The 17,933-nt window shown below is 41.2% G+C and overlaps 1 protein-coding gene across 1 annotated transcript in view; it reads left to right on the forward strand.

The window, feature by feature from the left end:
* The window catches only part of LOC124720301 (39S ribosomal protein L47, mitochondrial), a 65,534-nt gene extending 49,504 nt beyond the window's left edge, over window positions 1-16,030 (forward strand). Inside the window, exon 6 of the mRNA XM_047245610.1 lies at window positions 15,450-16,030. Coding sequence (XP_047101566.1) covers window positions 15,450-15,597 — 148 coding nt within the window. The 3' untranslated portion in view covers window positions 15,598-16,030. The remainder of the gene's footprint in view (window positions 1-15,449) is intronic.
* The last annotated feature ends 1,903 nt before the right edge of the window (window positions 16,031-17,933 follow it).

Genomic DNA, 17,933 nt, shown 5'->3' on the forward strand with positions numbered 1-17,933 from the left:
GGGTGTATATGATCCGGGAAATACCCGGGAATTTTTTCATCCGGGAGAAAACCGGGAATTTTTTAGAATTCCGGGAATTTTTCATTGTTTTGGTTTTCAGTTAAGATTTTGTAATTTTGACTGGTAAGAACCGATACTCTAACAAAGGATATTACTGTATCCCACTACTGCAGAATAATACTGCAGCATTAAAACATGAACGAGAGAAAAAAAGAAAATAAAACTTAAATTGCGAAGGAAATGCGCCATATAAAATAACACAGTGCTCGAACAAGCGTCTTCCAACAGCAAAATGTGTCAAAGGCTTTTGGAAGACTATGCAATGCTTCATAACAACAAATTGCCTCCGATGAGCGTGACGTCACAACTGTTTACATCGAGGCCTACGTGTTTACATTAGCCTCAATCAGTTACGAGCGGGCTCGGGCACGCGCGCAGTTGAGTGGCGTATGAGTAGTACCTTCTCCCGCTTCTGGCTACAGAAATGTGGCTGTTGGCTGTGTAAGCAGCAACCAGCCACGTGGTACCCGCAAAAATTTTACTGGCGCTGCCCGAGCTGCCAGATTCACCCGTGCGCAGCAGGCCCGGATCTAGTGTGTGTGTGGGGGGGGGGGAGAGGAGGAGGGCAAACCGGGGTATCTAACCGGGCGGCAATTTCGGGGGAGGGGGCAAATTCATATTCTTGTGGAAAAAAAGCTTGTTTCACAAAGCACCTAGCATCCAGCGCACGTCGGTCTATCGATTATTCGTATGATTTTGAAACGCACCTCTGCTGATTTTTGAACACATTCTAAGTTGATTTCTGAATGAATTATAAGTTGAATGCGTGCATAGTGTTCGTGATGTCTCTGCCAGAGGAATCCTCATCACATCTAGAAACAAACTTTCCTGCAGACAAAACAGGACGGGGCTATAAGAGCTGAGCGGAATAAAAGCCGAACCGGTGAATGCCAACTGCTGCTTGTTTATGTGGTTGATTTGGTTTGCGAATGTTCAGCGTTGTTATAATTACTAGCGAAATCCATAGATTCAGACTACCAGAGTGGAAATAAACGACTAACAGGAATAACAGGTAAGAAAGATTACGTATTATCTTCTCGGTGTATCCAAGAAAGTGAAATTTTGACAGAAAACTTTTGGCCAGATCGCTACACTAGACAGGGCCAGTTGAAGCCCCTGTGTGTTTAATTTCCACTGTCCTGAAATATTTTGATGCCATCCATTACAAAATATCTATGTTTGAGTTCCACAGCGAAATGCAGTGACGTGCCGTATAAGAATATTGTTTGAAGAGGCGTGGCACTGCACTGCGCACTTAAGACCAATACCGTGTCGTAAATTTCGTCGAAGATATATGTTTTATGTATCAGACTCTTAAGAAAGATGTGTGCTACAAAATGAACTTGTTTAAATTTTTGACGGCAGTCAATTTATTTGAAACGAAGTATTTAATTCCACACAGTTGGCTAGTTTCAACTGTTCGCTGCATTTCAAGTGTACGTTTTCATCTTCTAGCACATATGGCATTATGCCATAATAAAGATCCAAACATGAGATAATACAGTACCTGTACTCCAAGAAAATTTGCGCCTCGAAAATCACATTGAAAAGCTTCATATCAGTTCGAGGCCTACGTCATTGGGAATCTTGGCATTCGAATGTGCACTGTAAGGTGAACTATGCATTTTAGTATGGTTCACGAAATTCCGACGCTCTTGGAGTATCCTCTTATGTTTTGTTTCTTTTATGACATAATGGAAGATCTCCTAATATTTTACACGTACGAACATACGGGCTTCCTACTAGCTGCGCCAGTGCGGTGACGCCTCTTATCTGGCGCTCTCTGGCGACTGCCGAAATGAATCTATTTATGACAGGTCGCGGGAAAATATTGCGAATTGTTGTTCGAAAATCGTTATTTTCAAAGTAAATTTCCTATGAACTATGTGATCGAGTTTATGATGAATTTCTTAAATCTCGGAGCGTTCTCTCTCCTTTAAAAATCAACTCTTGGATGACGAGCCATTTAGAAGAATTTCGAGCCCAGAAGATCAAAGATGTATGTCGGTATTAAAAAATTTACTGGCATATTTGTGTGATGTATCTTAAAGTGTAACATGCGCTAAACAGATCAACATTATATGTGAAAGCTTAGCCTCTCTTGTTGCTTATTAATCTTAGAGACTAATATTATATGCGAAAGCTTTGCTTTTCTTGTAGCAACACTATGTACATTAATTTAAACCATTAACTTTTCCTGTTGGTGGAATTCGAATTTATACTTTCGTAACGCGAAAGCGTACATGTTGCTGCACATCAAAGATCTTTCCAAAATGTGTTTTTCCCCTGAGTTTCGTTCTCTAAAGTGTCGAGAAATACTACGCTGCTATATAAAACCATATCCATTCAAAGGATAAGTTTTACAGTTCAGAGGGAAAGTATGCTGTCACGTAACACGGAAAAAGTGTATTTTCACCCGGGAGAAAATGTATTTTTCACCGGGAGACCCGGGAAAAATCCGGGAAATTTTTTTCACTTGTTCGCGGTTTCCCCCCCCCCCCCCCATCAGTCTACTGACTGGTTTGATGCGGCCCGCCACGAATTCCTTTCCTGTGCTAACCTCTTCATCTCAGAGTAGCACTTGCAACCTACGTCCTCAATTATTTGCTTGACGTATTCCAATCTCTATCTTCCTCTACAGTTTTTGCCCTCTACAGCTCCCTCTAGTACCATGGAAGTCATTCCCTCATGTCTTAGCAGATGTCCTATCATCCTGTCCCTTCTTCTTATCAGTGTTTTCCACATATTCCTTTCCTCTCCGATTTTGCGTAGAACCTCCTCATTCCTTACCTTATCAGTCCACCTAATTTTCGACATTCGTCTATAGCACCACATCTCAAATGCTTCGATTCTCTTCTCTTCCAGTTTTCCCACAGTCCATGTTTCACTACCATACAATGCTGTACTCCAGACGTACATCCTCAGAAATTTCTTCCTCAAATTAAGCCCGGTATTTGATATTAGTAGACTTCTCTTGGCCAGAAATTCCTTTTTTGCCATAGCGAGTCTGCTTTTGATGTGCTCCTTGCTCCGTCCGTCATTGGTTATTTTACTGCCTAGGTAGCAGAATTCCTTAACTTCATTGACTTCGTGACCATCAATCCTGATGTTAAGTTTCTCGCTGTTCTCATTTCTACTACTTCTCATTACCTTCGTCTTTCTCCCATTCACTCTCAAACCATAGTGTGTACTCATTAGACTGTTCATTCCGTTCAGCAGATCATTTAATTCTTCTTCACTTTCACTCAGGATAGCAATGTCATCAGCGAATCGTATCATTGATATCCTTTCACCTTGTATTTTAATTCCACTCCTGAACCTTTCTTTTATTTCCATCACTGCTTCCTCGATGTACAGATTGAAGAGTAGGGGCGAAAGGCTACAGCCTTGTCTTACATCCTTCTTAATACGAGCACTTCGTTCTTGATCGTCCACTCTTATTATTCCCTCTTGGTTGTTGTACATATTGTATATGACCCGTCTCTCCCTATAGCTTACCCCTACTTTTTCAGAATCTCGAACAGCTTGCACCATTTTATATTGTCAAACGCTTTTTCCAGGTCGACAAATCCTGTGAAAGTGTCTTGATTTTTCTTTAGCCTTGTTTCCGTTATTAGCCGTAACGCCAGAATTGCCTCTCTCGTCCGTTTACTTTTCCTAAAGCCAAACTGATCGTCACCTAGCGCATTCTCAATTTTCTTTTCCGTTCTTCTGTATATTATTCTTGTACGCAACTTCGATGCATGAGCTGTTAAGCTGATTGTGCGATAATTCTTGCACTTGTCAGCTCTTGCCGTCTTCGGAATTGTGTGGATGATGCTTTTCCGAAAGTCAGATGGTATGTCGCCAGGCTCATATATTCTACACACCAATGTGAATAGTCGTTTTGTTGCCACTTCCCCCAATGATTTTAGAAATTCTGATGGAATATTATCTATCCCTTATTTGACCATAAGTCCTCCAAAGCTCTTTTAAATTCCGATTCTAATACTGGATCCCCTATCTCTTCTAAATCGACCCCTGTTTCTTCTTCTATCACATCAGACAAATCTTCACCCTCATAGAGGCTTTCAATGTATTCTTTCCACCTATCTGCTCTCTCCTCTGCATTTAACAGTGGAATTCCCGTTGCACTCTTAATGTTACCACCGTTGCTTTGACTTTCCTGCATGCTGAGCCTGTCCTTCCGACAATCATATCTTTTTCGATGTCTTCACATTTTTCCTGCAGTCATTTCGTCTTAGCTTCCCTGCACTTCCTATTTATTTCATTCCTCAGTGACTTGTATTTCTGTATTCCTGATTTTCCCGGAACATGTTTGTACTTCCTCCTTTCATCAATCAACTGAAGTATTTCTTCCGTTATCCATGGTTTCTTCGCAGCTACCTTCTTTGTACCTATGTTTTCCTTCCCAACTTCTGTGATGGCCATTTTTAGAGATGTCCATTCCTCTTGAACTGTACTGCCTACTGCGCTATTCCTTATTGCTGTATCTATAGTGTTAGAGAACTTCAAACGTATCTCGTCATTCCTTAGTACTTCCGTATCCCACTTCTTTGCGTATTGATTCTTCCTGACTAATGTCTTGAACTTCAGCCTACTCTTCATCACTACTATATTGTGATCTGAGTCTATATCTGCTCCTGGGTATGCCTTACAATCCAGTATCTGATTTCGGAATCTCTGTCTGACCATGATTGTAATCTAATTGAAATCTTCCCGTATCTCCCGGCCTTTTCCAAGTATACCACCTCCTCTTGTGATTCTTGAGCAGGGTATTCGCTATTACTAGCTGAAACTTGTTACAGAACTCAATTAGTCTTTCTCCTCTTTCATTCCTGTCCCAAGCCCATATTCTCCTGTATCCTTTTCTTCTACTCCTTCCCCTACAACTGCATTCCAGTCGCCCATGACTATCAGATTTTCGTCCCCCTTTACATACTGCATTGCCCTTTCAATATCCTCATACACTTTATCTATCTGTTCATCTTCAGCTTGCGACGTCGGCATGTATACCTGAACTATCGTTGTCGGTGTTGGTCTGCTGTCGATTCTGATTACAACAACCCGGTCACTGAACTGTTCACAGTAACACACCCTCTGCCCTACCTTCCTATTCATAACGAATGCTGCACCTGTTATACCATTTTCTGCTGCTGTTGATATTACCCGATACTCATCTGACCAGAAATCCTTGTCTTCCTACCACTACACTTCACTGACCCCTACTATATCTAGATTGAGCCTTTGCATTTCCCTTTTCAGATTTTCCAGTTTCCCCACCACGTTCAAGCTTCTGACATTCCACGCCCCAACTCGTAGAACGTTATCCTTTCGTTGATTATTCAATCTTTTTCTCATGGTAACCTCCCCCTTGGCAGTCCCCTCCCGGAGATCCGAATGGGGGACTATTCCGGAATCTTTTGCCAATGGAGAGATCATCATGACACTTCTTCAATTACAGGCCACATGTCCTGTGGATATACGTTATGTGTCTTTAATGCAGTGATTTCCATTGCCTTCTGCATCCTCATGTCGTTGATCATTGCTGATTCTTCCGCCTTTAGGGGCAATTTCCCACCCCTAGGACAAGAGAGTGCCCTGAACCTCTATCCGCTCCTCTGCCCTCTTTGACGAGGTCGTTGGCAGAATGAGGCTGACTTCTTATGCCGGAAGTCTTTCGGCTGCCAATGCTGATTATTTATCAAAATTTAGGCCGTGGCGGGGATCAAACCCGGGACCGAAGACTTTTTTGATTAAGAATCAAAGATGCTACCCCTAGACCACGGGTCACCCTTGTCTGCGTATACACCCTGGAATTACAGCATTCGAGCAGTCTGTCCTGAATGGAAAGGGGAAAGAGCCCTAATAACTGGTACGATGGGAAGGTCCCTCTGCCATGCACTTCAGTTTTTTGCAGAGTATAGATGTAGATGTGGTTTTCTGTAACTTTTTGGCATGTCATCCGTGGATTTTAAAACTTTGACAAGTAGGATAGAACCATATATTTCTATGTCTACATCTACATCTATACTCTGCAAACCACTATGTGCACAGCAGAGGGTACATCCCATTGTACCAGTTATTATTAGGGTTTTTTCCCCATTCCATTCACATATGGAGTGCAGAAGAATAATTGTTCGAATGCCTCTGTGCGTACAGTAATTATTCTAATCTTATTGTCCCAATCCCTATGTGAGCAATATGTAGGTGATTGTAGTGTATTCCTAGAGTAATCATTTAAAGCTGCTTTTTTGAAACTTTGTTAATAGATTTTCTCCGTATAGTTTACATGTATCTTCAAGAGTCTTCCAGTTCAGTGTCTCTGTGGCACTCTCTCATGGATTAAATAAACCTGTGACCATTCGTGCTGCCCTTCTCTGTATACGTTCAGTATCTCCTTTTCATACTATCTGGTAAGGGTTCACACGTTTGAGCAGTATTCTAGAACCAGTTGCACAAGTGATTTGTAAGCAATCTCCCGTGCAGACTGATTGCATTTCCCCAGTATTCTACCTATAAACGAATTCTACCACCTGCTTTGGCCATGACTGATGCTATATATGATCATTCCATTTCATATTCGTACAAATGTTACAGCCAGTTATTTGTATAAGTTGGCCGATTACAACAGTAGCTCATTGATATAGCCATAGGATAGTGCGTTTTTTCATTTTGTGAAGTGCAAAATTTTACATTTCTAAACATTTAAAGCAAGGTGCCGATTTTTGCACCACTCTGGAATCTTATAAAAATCTGAGTGAATATGCAGCTTCCTTCTTCAGATAGAGCTTCATTATAAATAACTGTATAATGTGCAAAAGCCTGATTTTACTATTGATATTGTCTGCAAGGTCATTATTATTCGAGGTGCGTTTGAAAAGTCCACCCAAAACTAAAAACGACTTACGTGTTTGGGGTAAACTTTTTTGACATAGTCTCCTTTTAAAGTTATACACTTCGTCCAACACTGTTCTAATTTGTCAATTCCTTCCGAATAATAGGAATTGTCCAGGTCTGCAAAATAGCTATTAGTTGCTACAATCACCTCCTCGTTTGAATAAAATCTTTGTCCTGCCAGCCATTTCTTCAAATTGGGGAACAAATAGTAGTCCTTGGGAGCCAATTCTGGAGAATAGGGGGGGATCTGAAATAAGTTGGTACCTCACTTGCAATGTTTTGAAGGAACTCAAGTTTCCTAATCTTTCAAGCACTTTCAGTTTCTCTGCTAGACACATCCTCACATGCTTAAGTTTAGTTGATGCCATAAATTAGTTTTGCTCACTTTAGTAAGTGAGAAGAACACTGTTACTAATTTCTAAAACAAAAGAGTGAACTATAAACTTATTGACTGAGTTAGGAACAAGTTATTTCGTATTAAAACTGATCAAACTACTGCACCTATTGACAGTCAAATTCCTATTGATCCGTATCGCAGACGATGAATCCTAACAAACACTGGGAATGGGATGGTTGGACTAAGCAGGGAGTCAGATCATCAGAGGCCCGATTAGTGAGGTTGTACTGTATAAGTGATTTGGAAAGTGCTACCACAATATGGGCTTAAATCTGCCACCCACAGTATGAATGCAAATTACTTAATACATAAAACACCCAAATCAATAAAATATTGCCAGATACATATGTTGTGGCTTCTTGATTTTTGTTGGGTGTGATTTAATTTATGAAGATTTAATACCGTTTTACATCGCTATTTAGCCACTCAAATGTGGCCTTGTATGCAACTAGGATAGACTTTGTCTCCTCCTTGCGCAGTTATTGCTTTAAGGAAATGTAATGTTGTTACTCTACTGCTCTTGAAGAATGTACAGACACCTTTCGTATAACCTGTACATTGTTCATAAACATATACATCAACTGGATGATATCAATCCTCCGTCAAATGATAACATTCAACCCAAAGGCTCCACATAGAAGTCTATCCAAAGGGTGAAAGAATCTGTGTGACAAGTGATTAACGTTACATTTGTCTGAGTAAACATCACAACTGTTGCTTAGGACTTCAGACTTCTCCAGAGTAGGCCTGTGGTGCTACAAGCGTCTATATTTGCATTCACAGATACTTACTGCTGTGATGTTTCCACAACCACCATCCCATCTTGAAGCCGTGTGTCATTCCTTGGCACGGTTCTGCATATGCAAATAAAACAAAACCACATAGTATGTGTGGTATCCTCTACAACATCTTATTTTAATATTCTCTGTCACGAGTCTGATTTGTCAGTAAGAACACATCGGGATACGTGGCACTCTGCTGGGGTGGTATGGTTTGCTCCAATTCAGGATGTAAATCCATTTTTAATTCTTATATTATCTTCCATTCCTGAATCTCTTTAAAAGATAATATTCATTAATTACCTCAATAAATACTCCGTTGGTTCATGGGTCAGTTATTTTCAAAATGTGATTGTTTTGCACACCCACGCTAACAGTCTTAACATGTTGACGAAGACAAAAATAAGACAGATTGAGTGCAGCATCTCTGCCACATTATTTATGATATATTGACAATTAACTAATAGCTTTACATTCTTAAGGAGAGCTACAATAAATTTTACTCCTTTAAGTTACTTCATGAGGTTTATTATTAACATTTTTCTACTTTCTCACTTGATTGAATCATATCTTGACATTTAATAAATCTTATCCTTTCTTATGAAAACCATATGTAGGAAACGGTCCCCGAGAGAATAAGGAGCAAAAAGGGTCATACAGACATAAGGCTGGAAATGCATTCCAGGGGGTGTACTCCCACTTGAAGAGTGATGATCTTTGACTGTGATCCCGGTATAGGCACCAGTCAGGTGGCCCGCCAACACAGGCTAAGTCAGATGACCGTGTGTAACATTCTCTGTGGCAGCTGCCACCGTATCCGTCACTTAGTGTGTGCTGGCCTTACCAGCTACTGACAGGGACTGTTTTGTCGCCGGTTCGTCACACAGACCTCAAACTATATCAGCGTGAAATTTCAACATGCCAGCTGCAGTACCAGGGGAGGAAAAAAGTTATTCTCCATTACTTTATGATCCTCCCTCGTAAAACACTAGTATGGGCACAACATTCTCACTTGCCGAGTGTGCTCTCGTGTGTGTTTTCAAACATTGAAACTTACACTCTCAAAGTTTGGTATCTCCACCTTCCAGTGTGTGTATCTCCTTTGGAATGCATTTCCAGCCATATCTCCATTGACCTTTTTAGCTTCTTTTCCAGCTCAGGGATAATTTTGCATAGTTTGCCCCGATTTAGGAAAATAACCCTGCTGTACTTGAACTTGAGCTTTCTCCGCAAACTGCACTGACGGATTATTCTCAGAAAATCAGTTGAGTAATATCTTCTTAGCCTTACATTATCAATTTCTTCACTATAGTCCTATTAAATTACTCGGCAGTTGACATTTCGTGTTCCAGAACTGTCTTCATCGAATTGGAGCACTGGATGTCACACCTGATCTGTTGTCCGTGACAAATGGTGAGCTCACTTCCAGTTCCTCGTGTAGCTGTTCTTGACATGCTCGTGTCCCACGTCCTGGGCCTGGCCCTCTTATTTCCCATTTTGTTAAACACGATAAACACCCCAAAAACGACACACACAAAACGATGGGAACAGAATACGCACATTTCGTATGTGGCATTTGCTGGACACTGCTGAATTCTTTCCCACAAAATGCGATTCAGTATCAAATATTTGGTTATTATTGTCACAGACGTTGGCCTACAGTACTACATGCCACAAAGCCTTTTTGAAGGCAGCAAATCATTGTCGCCACTGGTTGTATACGGAAATTAATGACACAACAATGACAAGTGGTGTCGTAGTGCAGTGGTAAAGTCATCACCCTCGTGTGCAGAAGGTTGAGGGTTCAAATCTACTCAGGTGCTATAATATTCTATTATTTGTAAATCTTTATCAAATTGACTCCATTAATTATTATTTTCAGTTAAATGGTTTAAATGTAATTTTTCTTTTTCAACTGTTGTTCCAACACTTTCATCATCGGATTGACTTTTTTTATTTGCTCTTACTTTTTCTTCCTATCATTCTCTTTTTATTTGGAATGTGCTGCTCATCGGTCAGTGTAGTGTCAACTCCTGTAGCCAGCATGAGGGTAGTTTCAGGGAACTTACAGTTCACTTTAATGATAAAACTGACATTTTACTGTCTTTTCTTTGCTCATACAGATCTGCTTCAAACTATTGGCACAGACAAAACAAGAGTGATTAATTGTTTGGCCGTAGGTTGTAGACTGATGTATTCTCGGATACTTTGCACATCATGAGATTGTACTTAGATTAGGACACAAGGATAAATACAGGGCTACAAAATGCACCATCTACTGTGGTTTGGTTGTTTATTTATTTATTTAACCTGGCAAGATTAGGGCCATCAGGCCCTCTCTTACATCTAACCAGGCATTCTACTTATTTTACATTCATATGTTTTAGTAGGCATGTTAAGCTACATCTAGTACAAAAAGTGAAATAAACAATTACAAAGGCACACCTGGAAAAGTACATACATATAGAGTTTATATTTGTAGATCATAAGTACTGTTGTTATTAGACATTATTGAAGAGACAGATTTTAGATAGGAGTGCTAGCAGCAGGGAGTATGAGGGAGACTGATGGTGAAGGGGGGAGAAGAATAGAGAGACATGATGAAACATAATTATGGAAATATAAAGGAAAAGAAGATTGCGTGGCTAATAGAGATAGATAAAGAGGAAGGCATCTCAGGAGCAAGATAGGAGACGCTAGCTTTGCTATTTGGCAGATGAGAGGATTGGCCTTGTACATTAATTTTGTGGAGAACGTTATGAGGATGATAGTAGGAAATGCTTCAGATTCTTCTTAAAAGCAGCAGGAGATTGAATTTTGCGCAAGGTAAGGGGCAGTTTGTTCCAGAGGCGGACAGCGGCAACTGAGAAGGAGTTTGCAAAAGTTTTTGTTTTGTAAGTGGGCACAGTTAGGATATCAAATAAGAGTGATCTCGTGTTTCGATTATGATGGCATGACAGGTTTTTAATCTCTGAAGCAAGGTACTGGGGTGCTTGCGTGACGAGGAGTCAGTGAAGTAGGCATAGTGTGTGGTAGTCACGCAATTTGTCCGACCGCAGCCACCCTAGCTCGGAGTATGAAGCACTAACATGATCATATCGGCGAATGTTGCAGGTGTAACACACACAGGAATTTGTGGTTAGTTCTAGCCGTCTTTTGTTTTCACTACTCATGCCTTGTTGAATTACATCACAATAGTGGAGGCTCGGTAGAACGAGTGCTTGCACGAGCTGGCGTTTCAACTCCTGTGAAAATATGTTCCAAAACTTTTTGAGAGCATAGAGACAAGCAGACGTCTTTTGGCACACTGCGACTGTATTCTCCGCCCAGTTGAGATGCTCATCCAAAGTTACACCCCTTAACTGTTTTCTGATATGGTATTGGAGTACCGTCGACCAGAATAGGGGGTAGCCGTTCGCGGAAATCTGAACTTATTAATTTCTGATGGGCTATTAAGATTACTTGCGCCTTTCTTGCATTTAGTTTAAGCCCCAGGTTTTTCGCCCATCTCACTACTGAAGACAGATCATCATTCATCTGAGCGATTGCAGTGTTTACATCTTCAGGTCTGATGCTTAGGTAGAGCTGGAGGTCATCGGCATAGAAATGATATTCACAGGAGGACAGAACCGACGAAATATCATTGACATATAAAAAAAACAAAAGTGGTCCTTGTGGCACTCCCGGGGAAACATATTTCCAGGAAGATTTTTCATTTACGCAGACAACACATTGCTGTCTGTCTTTTAAGTAGCTTTCAAACCATCTCACTGCACTATCTGTGAAATTAAGCTGTTGCATTTTTCTGAGCAATATGTCAAAGTTAACAGTGTCAAAAGCTTTGCTGAAGTCCAGTAGCATCAATATTGTTGCCTTTCGATTGTCGATGGCATATTTCAGGTCATCAGTTACTTTAATTAGAGCAGTGTTTGTGCTATGATGTTTACAGAAACCGGATTGAAATTTGTCATATAGGCTGAATTCATGCAAGTGTTCAGTGATTTGGTCATGGAAAATATATTCAAGTGCTTTGGAAACAGCAGGCAGTATGCTAATTGGTCGGCAATCACTAGGCAGTTGCGGGTTTTTGATCTTAGGGATGGGTCGAATTATGCTTCTTTTCCATGCAGTGGGGTATGTTCCATTCACGAGGGAAAAATTAAATATGTCAGTTAAGACAGGTACTAAGATATCGGCAACATTCTTAATCGTGGTTATACCGATACTGTTGTTGCCTATTGCATCAGAAGAGATTCTCATTATTGCTTTTCTTGCCGTATTTGTTGTTACATGTTTTAGATGGAAGGTATTGTTGTTAGTTATCCTGTTTGGGGATTCTTGAGGACGGTAGTTATCAGCCGTGCGGGTATTCAGAGGTGCAGAGAAGAATTCATTTAATTCATTAGCTGACACGTGATTTTGCCTTTCCGACCCCCAAGCTACGGAGATTCTTCCATAGTCGTGGGCGTTCGTTGGTCACATAAAAGCAATTGTGGGCATATATTCTTGTGTTCCTGCCATACCTGATGGCAGGTGCTACTGACATTGTTCCACATTACACGAACAGCACTCCTCCACTTCTGAGATTAGAAGTGACCTGCCACGTTCATGTGTCACCTTTAACAGAGCGACAGCCGATTTGGCAACATTGTAATTGTAAGTGACAAACGTCAACTGTCGAATAATTTTAATCTGACTTCAGTTTTGAATCTGCACACACAAAGTGACTATCTGGGTATTTCTAACTCTATGTAATATGTTTTTCCTTAGAATCTTGTTTTATGTAAAAGATTATACAATCTATCAATATAATGGAAGGAAACATTCCACGTGGGAAAAATTATATATAAAAACAAAGATGGTGTGACTTACCGAACAAAAGCGCTGGCAGGTCGATAGACACACAAACAAACACAAACATACACACAAAATTCAAGCTTTCGCAACAAACTGTTGCCTCATCAGGAAAGAGGGAAGGAGAGGGGAAGACGAAAGGAAGTGGGTTTTAAGGGAGAGGGTAAGGAGTCATTCCAATCCCGGGAGCGGAAAGACTTACCTTAGGGGGAAAAAAGGACAGGTATACACTCGCACACATGCACATATCCATCCACACATACAGACACAAGCAGACATATTTAAAGACCTTTTGCGGAGGGAATGTAAATAAAACTTAATGGGGTCATTGTGGGGGTGTTGTGAAGGTGACATGGTATTAGAAGGTGGAAAGTGTAACATGAGGTGAAATGAAAATGAAAATAAAAATATATGGGGAGAGATAAAGGTGAACCGGAAAGAAACTGGAGATCTGGAATGAGAAAAGGCGAAAAGGTGTTGGTTACAGCTGGGCTATGTTGGACTTGGGTTGGTAGACAACGATGTGCGTAAAGGTTAGGTGGTTGTGTTGCCGCCAAAACACGTTAAAGGACGGAGAAATTCGGGAAAATTTCGAAAAAACTGCGTGTAGTATATTAAAAGGAGTGGTATTGTGGTGGCAGATTATGAAAATGAGGCTAACAATTGTCTGACGAAGAAATAATGGCGTTAAAACCCGTGGGAAGCGGCTAAAAATGATCAGTGATGTGGGAAAAACGGAAATGGAAATAAAGCGAAAGTTATTAGAACTGGCCGAAATGGTTGTTTAAAAGGTGAAAGGAGCTGTTTGTGAACTAGAAACGGTGGATATTATAGCGGCGGTAGTGCTGAAAGCGGCAAAAAAAAAAAAATATTTTTTTGGTTATGGTTTGGAAGTGGGTTACGTATTATTGAGTATATATATAGGCGGGATAAAATAGTATAGCAGATTACGGTAAAAAGGAGAAGGTGAATACAAAGTGAAACTACTGGCAAAAACAGAAAGAGGAAAATAAGACGACAGAAAAGATTTCGAAATGCAACAGTGACAATAACAAACGTAATTTTTGGATTCAAATTAATGATATCAATATAATGGAAGGAAACATTCCACGTGGGAAAAATTATATATAAAAACAAAGATGAGGTGACTTACCGAACAAAAGCGCTGGCAGGTCGATAGACACACAAACAAACACATACACACAAAATTCAAGCTTTCGCAACAAACTGTTGCCTCATCAGGAAAGAGGGAAGGAGAGGGGAAGACGAAAGGAAGTGGGTTTTAAGGGAGAGGGTAAGGAGTCATTCCAATCCCGGGAGCGGAAAGACTTACCTTAGGGGGAAAAAAGGACAGGTACACACTCGCACACACGCACATATCCATCCACACATACAGACACAAGCAGACATATTTAAAGATTATACAATCTTCACCTTAAACAATAAACTATGCATTACTGATGTGTAATTATTGCTCAAAAAATAACTCGCAGAATTATCTTTTTAACTTCTAACGGGACAAATAATTCTTATTTATATCCACAAATGCTAATTGTCTACCAGCCACAACTCCAAAATATAATGCTGAATTGTGTTTCTAAAAAAGTACAGTATATTACTAAAATGCTTTTCTGAAACTGGGTACCAGGTGCAGCGTAGGGGCAACAAAAATGCGATTTCAGTAATTTGCATAATTATTGACTCTGTTTAAAATGCTTTCCTAACCTGCTTGTTAAGGGAGAGAAGATTATGTTAAAAAGTGTAACACAATAAGACAAGTTTTACAATCAGAAACTGTGTTTGTCTTAAGGCAGTGTAACTGATGAGGAGCAAATAGACTGATTTTGTTCTCCCAGTATTTGAAAATGAGAGCCTTAGCTACTTCCAATAAACTTACAGCAAAATCAACCCTTTCCTCAACTTTTTTTCATTTACATGCTTAAAGGCAAATACTTAAATCATTTGTGGAGTAAGTACATGATTGAAGCTGTTTGATACATGGAAGTTCAGTTCTTTAAAGAATTCAGGGTTTACTAGAGTACAGAAATGCAGATGCTGTATACTTCACTAAAGCTCATAGTGTTGTGCACATAAAAAGGTTGGTAGTGGGGCGATAGAGGCAAGGAGTATCGTCCCATCTAGCCAGTAGTGTCATTTTACCATGCCTGTATGCCACTTAACCATGGCAAGCAAAGGCCGAAGAGTGAGGTGTGGGATGGATACAGACCGTGCACTGGTGACTCTGCAAATTATTTTCTCTCTCTCTCTCTCTCTCTCTCTCTCTCTCTCTCTCTCTCTCTCTGCATAAGCTGTCATGCAGCTGCCTCATTAGAGTGCCGACACTATAGTATTAAATAGTTAACATATTGCTCATTGTAACAGCTAAATCTCAGAATGGGCACACGGCATCTCTGTGGCTGTAAAGTTTCTAACGTCTCTCTTTCTACCTTATGTTGCAGGAGGGATTTCAACCACGTGGCTCATCTGTTCAAGCGCTTCCCGGATATGGACGTCGAAGCTGTGAGGAAGCACTACCCGGACGTGGATATCGAGAGGGCGCGACTGTGCAAGCGGGCCCGTGGGCACCACACCAAGAATCTGTCGTAGAGTCCCACGCCTGTACTGCAGTGCTCCCGGCATGGGTGTCAGTCGTAGTTGGGAATTCTCAGACCGGCAGACACGGTTACGGGAATGAACTGCAATCTTTATTACCGGGCGACAGCCAGACGCGCATTCACCTGTGCTGCGAGAGTGACAGGCTGTCAGATGTTCGATATTGCGAGGTGGACTGACACTCGGCAGAGTGAAATTAGTGTGTTTTGTGTGCCTGCTGCACTTGGAGCTACAAAATGTATCAGATTGCAATAAGAGTCACAATATCTCTAAAACCTGTGTGTGTCTACTGTTCATGATCGTAGTAAGTGATTTTGTGATATCTTCTGTTTGCAGCCATTATTACATTCTAACAGTGTAATGGAAAGAACGCTGTTTTTGTTAAGCACTAATTATGTTTATAATATAATAAATAAATTTGCAGCTACATTTTTTCTATGTTACTTCCAACACAAACATAACTGAATGAAAATGTGCCTAGAAATCAATACATCTGTTCACAGCCAGCAACGGCAACAGTTAAACTGCAGGCAAATTAACTCACACTTTCTGGTTGGTTGTTATTTAAAAATACACTGCTTGATAAAGAAAGTGAACTACCCACAAGTGGTCAAGGAGCTGAAATTAAACTTTGTGGGTTGAGAGGTTATACGATGTTATTTCGGTGATTACAAAATTGAGTGAAATTTACAAAGAACTTGACAGTATTATGCTCAGTCATAGACAGGCACAACAAAAACATTGCTAAACAAGTATAAGCTTCAGGGCAAAAGACATTAACCTTAATTGCGCGCCCACACACACCATTGTCTCCGGCTGCTGACGTCAGCAGCTAACACGGTTGTAAGTGCCGAGCTCGTGGGTGTCGGCAAGTGTTTGGATTTTGTCATCGGGTCCCGGCTTATGCCAGAGCCGAACCTGTGCTTAGTTTATGTGGAAATTATTCCTACTTCTGTTAACTGTGGTTGTGCATTGCTGACTACTTCCTAGATTCCTTGTTATTATTAAGCACAAATACCATCAGAGAGCATACAAAGTGGCACATAAATGTAAGAATTGCTAGGTCACAGAACAGACTTCTGCAAGATGTTGGGTTATCAACATAACACAATATTCTTATTGTTCACTTCTGTAGTAAAGACATTTTTTCACCTTATATGCAACGCCCCTGGAGCTTATCCCCTAGAACAAAACTGACTGAAAGGATGCTAGCAGTCTTGTCTGCATGTCAGCTTAGTTGGGAATTTCTGAGTGCAGAGCATGCAGAAGTGACTCAGCCACACACTGGTGCCACTTCAGTTTACAAACTGCCTATTGGCTTCTGTCTCGGGTTCTTCGGCCGACGTTCATCTAATGATTTTTCTGAAGTTTCGCCAGCACGAGTGGCTGGCATTGTCAAAGCTTCACCCTGCACTGCCGGTGGTGAACTGGAGCCGAGCTCGCGGCCGCAGACTATATGTACCTGGCGCGCCAACGTCCGAGGGCTTCTCCGCGGTCATTTCCAGTGCGGTTCTCCTCTTGCTACCTGCGACGGTCGTTCGCTGCAGTACGGGAAGCCAGGACCCGTTTACCTTAAGGCTTTCCTCTTTCTTGTTGAAACTGTTCGCGTGTTTTTGTATTTCTACAGCTTCTCTAAACAAGCGCGTGTGATAGTGCTTCTCTACAGCCAGAACTTCCGTGTCGGCAAATTTTATTAAGTGGTCGGTCTCATTCAGTGCGTGCTCTGCCACGGCCGATTTCTCCACGTGCCCCAACCTGCAATGTCGCTTATGCTCTTTGATCCTGGTGTTAATGGATCGTCCAGTCATTCCGCACCACGTACATATAGTCTGCGGCCGCGAGCTCGGCTCCAGTTTACCACCGGCAGTGGAGGGTGAAGCTTTGACAATGCCAGCCACCCGTGCTGGCGAAACGTCAGAAAAATCATTAGATGAACGTCGGCCGAAGAACCCGAGACAGAAGCCAATAGGCAGTTTGTCAACAAGTGGCCACGAAAACCTTAACAATTTTGTACCACTTCAGTTCATTATCCATCTGGATACCCAGGGGCTCCACACGCGGAGTCTCGGCACTATATGCCTGTTGACCTGTAAGCCCTTTTTGATTGTTTGTAACTGCGTAACATGAGCTTTTGTAGGCTAAGATTTAAACTATTGCCCACGAACAAGTTTTTCCGTTCAAACTTGAAAGGCGGCATATAAAGGTGACATAACAGAAGCTGTGGCCCCCCCATCCCCTGCCAGCACTGTTTACCTTACACCGTGCATTTCTGCTTCACAGGCAGGACAGTCTCTTGAAATACAGCCTGTGTGATGATACCACTGTCTGTG

Source organism: Schistocerca piceifrons, chromosome 11, assembly GCF_021461385.2.
Source record: "Schistocerca piceifrons isolate TAMUIC-IGC-003096 chromosome 11, iqSchPice1.1, whole genome shotgun sequence".
NCBI lineage: Eukaryota > Metazoa > Arthropoda > Insecta > Orthoptera > Acrididae > Schistocerca > Schistocerca piceifrons.